Source organism: Cotesia typhae, unplaced genomic scaffold, assembly GCF_013202065.1.
Source record: "Cotesia typhae breed Kobodo isofemale line unplaced genomic scaffold, CoteBio_Ctyphae contig_5, whole genome shotgun sequence".
Taxonomy (NCBI): domain Eukaryota; kingdom Metazoa; phylum Arthropoda; class Insecta; order Hymenoptera; family Braconidae; genus Cotesia; species Cotesia typhae.
In genome coordinates this window covers 8343267-8349160 of record NW_027423757.1, presented here as the reverse complement: position 1 = coordinate 8349160, position 5894 = coordinate 8343267, and the positions used below count along the sequence as shown (strand labels likewise).

Below are 5894 nucleotides of genomic sequence, written 5' to 3'. Positions count from 1 at the left end.
CGGAGTATATAAGAGTTTTTATTTGTGATTTCTTCTCCTTTAACCGAGGTACAAAAAAACCTTTTTTTTTCTTTTTATTAACTTTTATTGTTATATTGGGCTTAAAATATATATATAACAAATACTCTAACTTGTTAGTATCCAAAAAGAAAACGAATTAATTATATTTAATTATTTATCGACATTTTTATTTATTTTAAATTAATTAACAATGAAGATTTCTACATACATACACAATATGTTTAATTATTTACAATGTTTATAGTATTTACATTAAAAATTTATAATAATAATAATAATACATAAATGGTTAATGTCATATTAATCGATTGAAAAATAAAATATTTATAAATATTCAACAAAAAAAATATAAATAAAAACAAAATAAATACAATTGATGTATCTAACATATGAATATACGCTACATAATATTATACCTAATTAATAGTAAGTAGATTGTGTCGATAATGTTGAGGCGATGACAGCGATTGGAAAAGCGACACACAGTCGGAGCGTGTGATAAATTATAAAGGTAATAGGAAGTCACGATTAACTACTCACATTGAGTATTAAGTGTTGATAGTAGCCGATAGAAATGAGAAAGATAATGGAGAACAATAAAAGGGAAAGAGAGAAAGGATAAACATGCGAGGGTGCAGCAAACAGGGTCGCAGAGGTCGGTATACGTATTTAAAACGCGAAGAGACCGAGTAACGCAACGCGGGCCGACCGATTCAACGTTTCAAGTTAAATGGGGTGCGAATGGCAGATAACAAACCGGCACTGTTTCCGATTACGGCATTCATTGTTTCCTACCATTATGCGTACTCGGCTGGTTTACGTGTGACGCGGTTACGCTTTACGATCAACGATTTATCGACGTTGTTTAGATTGTCCCGCGTGCGCGACGACCGGATACTCAGTGCTTCAAATTCTATAAGAGAGAACCCGTTTTGATGGACAATACATTAATATTTATATCATTCATTATTAATTTAATTACTATTATTTCAATATAATTGATATCTCAACTAACATTTATATTATATTAATTATAATTTTAATTTTAATTTTAAATGCTTTCTTATCCTAATATTGACTAGCGGGAGAATTCGCGCTTTTGTATTATTTTTAATAATACAGTCCGTAAAACTAAATAATAAGTATACACTATTAACTGCAAATATACTGCATTGATGATCGTAGTACGTAATTATCCTTATTGATTAATTTATATGTGTATGTGTAATTTTTTAATTTATTAATTTTATTTATTTCAAGGTCTTGTGACGGTCTATTGCTGAATAGAGAATGACGACGAGACCTTACGTCGTCACTTAGCGGCTCCGTGGACCATAGACCCACCAGTACTTCTTTTGACAGCTGGTAGCGGATGAATTTGTGGTTGCTGCTGCTGCTGTTCGACAATAGCATCGCTCTCCTTGTCTTGATGTGCCGTCATATGTCTAGTAAGATGATGTCGCTCGCGGAAGCTTTCATCGCACACTGGACATCTAAGTTTGTCTTCACGGCGTCGTCGTGCCGCCTCACCGACACTTTCATTCTTGTGATGTGATCTCATGTGATAAACGAGATCAGAAGTCATGCGGAACGATAAATTGCACTTGGCACATACATTTTGGGCTGGTAGACTAAGCGCAAATGACGGCGGCAAAAGCCCAGCAACACCTGTCACTCCAGATACGCCAAGAAAGTGCCGAGGTCGGACAAGAGCTTCAGGCATCGGCGCGGGAAACACGGAAATTGGTGAGTAAGACAGATTTGAGTACACTGCTGCAGCTGCTGGTGATAATTCATTAGAAGCTCGGTAAGCTACTGATGATGATGATGATGATGATGATGATGGTGATGGTGATGACGATGGCTCGATTGTCGTGTTTATTTTTCCCCCGATTTTGAGATTTTCTACTAACCCGGTCGTGGGGATGCTTGTCTGGACGACAGATTCACTGGGGCTTGTCGAACTTACGAGGAAAGGAAACGGTGTAGTCACAGCGGCTGCTGCGGCGGCTGCAGCTGCAGCGGCAGCGAAGGTCCCGTACTTGAAGGCTTTGATCGGCGGTCCTCCGGGTGGACTGACGCTGCTCCGAAAACTTGGACGGTCTGGCGAGATCGAAGATCGTGGAGATGTTTCCGAGACGTGTGAATCATCAAAATTGATGCAGCTGACCTTGGTAAAAGCACTTTTTGGCAACGGACCAAGGGAATCTTCTTGATGATGAGTCGACGAATGAAGAGGTCGATGTTCTTGGAGATGAAGAGAGTGTCCGAGTCTTCGAAAAGCAGCAGGTGGGCTTGCTGATGATGAACCTGGACTTGATCTATCACTTCCGGTAGGCTGAACAGGCTGCCGTAAATCAGCGATAGCTGCGCTGGCCGACATATATCCCGGACTTTGACGATTTTCAATGCTATGCCTGTGATCAATCACTAGTTGTGAATTTTGGCGGCGCGCTAATTTTTCATCTGGTGCGACCAGAAAGGCCACATCAAATGAACGTTTGTTGGTATTTCCGTTTCGACGAATTGGATATGATGCGTCTGAGGGTATGACATCGGTTGATGCCGTTTTTAATTGAGTTGTACAAGGATGAGCGGTTGATGCTGCACCGTCTGCACGATCGATGCCTGGTCCCGAACGATCTTCCATTGTCATTGTGAGGCCAGCACGTCGTGGCGTGATAACGTTTTTACATGCGTAACCTGTGGCAAAAATTAAAAATTATAATTAAAAAATTGAAAAATTTGATTAATACTGACTAACAAGAAAGTTGAAAAAATTTTTTTTTTTTTTTTTTTTTTTTTTTTTTTTTTAACTTTAGAACTAGAAAATGATAAACAAATTTACCTTTTGATGGACAGGACACTACAGGTAGCAGATGTCAATAGATAACGTGGAACAGTTTCACCAGCTCCAGCAAAAATGTAATGTATATGCTGTACGACGTTCGACCGCGGAGAGACCACGTTCGAATGCTGGAGCGCGCTCGCGCAGCTCAGTATTTAGCCGGGACTTTGGCCCTTTCTCTCTGGAATCGGATCGCGGTTTCGTAGAAGCGTCAGGTGGAGGCGGTCGAGGGTGGCTCAGACCAATAGTAGCTTCACCGAGCCCACTCGAGGGTGGAGCGTTATCGGGGGGTGAACATATTCAGCAGTCGAGATGCGTCTGCTAGCTCCAGGAGGCCACGCCTACATATTTCAGGTTCGACACATGTGCAACCACCAGCTCGCGGAATTCATTGCGCCTTCTATGCTGCGCAACGAAATACTCTATTCGTATACACTTTGCCTTCCGGCTGCCCGATGAAACACACAACTACTTGTTCTCATCTCATTCGATCTATTATCTCACTTTTGCTCATAAACTTCTCTATATACTGGTACAGCCTTCTTGTATATTCTCTCTCGAGCACCCGGTCTGCACCCACTCGCCGAATCCCATATTTCATACTGACGAACGATCGAGAATATTTTCATCGTTGCTCCCGGCCACCCGAGCGACCGACCAACCGAACCAAGCCAGCCAATTTTTTTATTTACTTTTTTTCCATACCGCGTATTAACCCGATCGTATTTGCTATTCCCAGCGTAATGTACTGTTGGCGTTTGTGGTCATCATCACGCGCTCAGTGCAACTCCTGTCAAGTTTACTGGCCCTTTCCGCCAATCAATCATTCTGACTTGTGGCACACATCAGAGTATCAGAGGAAGAGAGAAAGATTCAAATAAACTACAACACACTGCCCACTATTCTTTTTTTCTCATCCTTATTCTTATCATCTTCTTTTTCGTCTGCTCTTCTTTGATTACATATACTCATTTCTTCTTCTTCTTCTTTCTCTTATTCTTTTTTTTCTGATAGCCTCGAGGCTAAAGCGATCTCTGTGGGGAATAGAAAACACATCAATGTCTCCGAGTGATCGGTTACAAGTGGAAAAACTTTTAATGACTTAAACCCGTGAAATCTGATGAAATTTTATCCCAAGTAACATTAATTATCTATTCTCATCAAGTATATTTTATGTAACTTATATAAGTGTAATAATAAAATCAAGCTCTTACACTTATATACTCGGTTAAAATAGTTAAATATAATTCAAGCTCTTACAATGAAACTTGAGTTATAAGAACATTAAAGTTAATGTGTTATCTTAACCACGGAGTCGCGGTTAAGTGGAATGATATTATTATGCGTTGCGTGAACGCATAATAGCTGCCGTGTACCAGCTAATCGTCTATCGTGAGTGAGTGGAGGCCGCGCGCAGTGGCACGTGCTCCCGATTACAATGTAATGTGAATGCTGTATACATGATTGTACTCCACTTACTGACGTAAAGACAAACACAAGGAAAATTTAAATACCAACTGGGAAATGTTAACTTTGGCGGTAGAGCTCACATTGAAGATAAATACACGGATACATGTGCTTATATACATACGGAATATTCGTGAATTTATAAATATATATATATATAAATATATCATACTGTATTATATACTGTATATCTGTATCTTAGAGCGCCTTTGCGTGGATATGAGAGTCTGAAAGTTATTAGAATGTCCCGGAAAAGATGGCGTAGAGTCGCTCCGTATTTTTATACTGTATGGCCGGTGCTTTGCATAATCCCGCACTTAGCTCGCTCGTCGCGAAATGCCGCCTGCTCTCACTATGCGGATCTTTCTCCTCCGGTGAGCAACACCCTTCCTCTCTTCGGGTGAGGCCACGTCGTTGCTGTCGTTTCTACCGACCGTGACCGCGCGTTAACTCTCCGGGCCAACTTTAACAAACCCAATAACTACATACATACAAATTTATATTTATATAAGTATAAGTATAAGAATAAAAATAATACAAGAACAAGAACATAAAAAATATGTAATAGGTGTAGAGTGAAGAGAATTTTGGTAGTCGTGACACTGGAAGTCGTATCACAGCCCGATTCGCGTCGTCATCAATCTTGTAACAAATCGATCGGGGCAACGCTCGTCTCTCCTGCGACATCCTCCGCAGATGTGACTTTGATTTTCTCTCGGAAAAATCCCTCGAGATATCGAGACGCTGCTCGATTAAGACGACTAAGACTTTAACTTCCTCCTCGAACTTCATCCTCGTTCTTGTCCCTCGACATTATTCCAACTTATATACAGCAAGCAACTACTATTTGTTATTTTCCCTCGATTTTTCTAATGCTATTTATAATACACTATTTATAATAGACTAGTGCACCTGATGCGTCGCTTTGATCCCGAAAGCCGATTTTGTATGACAATAATTAACCTGCTATTATTAGTTCATTCACTGTTAACTTTTATTTTTTTTTTTTATCCTTTCAGGTCAAAACGACCCCCTTGGAATCATTTGTGGAGAGATAACCGGGGGTGAAAAACGCATGGTATACATATACACGGCATGCGGCTACGTCGGACATATGGTCGTTGGTCCCCAGTGATCCAGACAGAGTCCTCATGAGTTTTCAATGAGATTAACGGGCCATCTGTGCAATCCGGGTATAAGCGTATCGACGGCACTTTAACAAAGCAACCTGTTATTAAAGGTGTATACGCAATATGTACTTACATATACGATATATAAATTACATGTAAGAATAATTGTGTATAAACAAATTTACTGGCGGACTAACAGGTATTTACAGTGTCACGGCGATTAAAGGTGTGCTGATGATAATAAATGTTGCAGGTGACAAATGGAGCTGGAGCTCAAATGAAAGCAGAGTAAATACACAGTGAATTGAATAGAAGGGGAGCAAAGTCGATCATCATTGATTGTATATGCGTACATATATCTAACTCTCCGTTAGGGCTATCGGTGTGTATATTTGAGACCCATATGGAGCCTGCCGTCCGCGCATATG

General features: G+C 40.2%; 1 protein-coding gene across 1 annotated transcript; it reads right to left on the bottom strand.

Annotated features, from left to right (window-relative positions):
* Positions 1-241: 241 nt before the first annotated feature.
* On the bottom strand, positions 242-2979 carry LOC141531117 (uncharacterized). The gene is made up of 2 exons (XM_074248646.1): positions 2870-2979; positions 242-2724 (listed from the first exon to the last, which is right to left on the bottom strand). The coding sequence occupies exon 2, from the start codon at positions 2675-2677 to the stop codon at positions 1334-1336; it is 1344 nt and encodes a 447-aa protein (XP_074104747.1). The 5' UTR covers positions 2678-2724; positions 2870-2979; the 3' UTR covers positions 242-1333.
* Between the last annotated feature and the right edge of the window lie 2915 nt (positions 2980-5894).

Coding starts and splice junctions, on each gene's coding strand:
- LOC141531117 (XM_074248646.1), bottom strand. CDS start 2,677: ATGACAATGGAAGATCGTTCGGGACCAGGCATCGATCGTGCAGACGGT.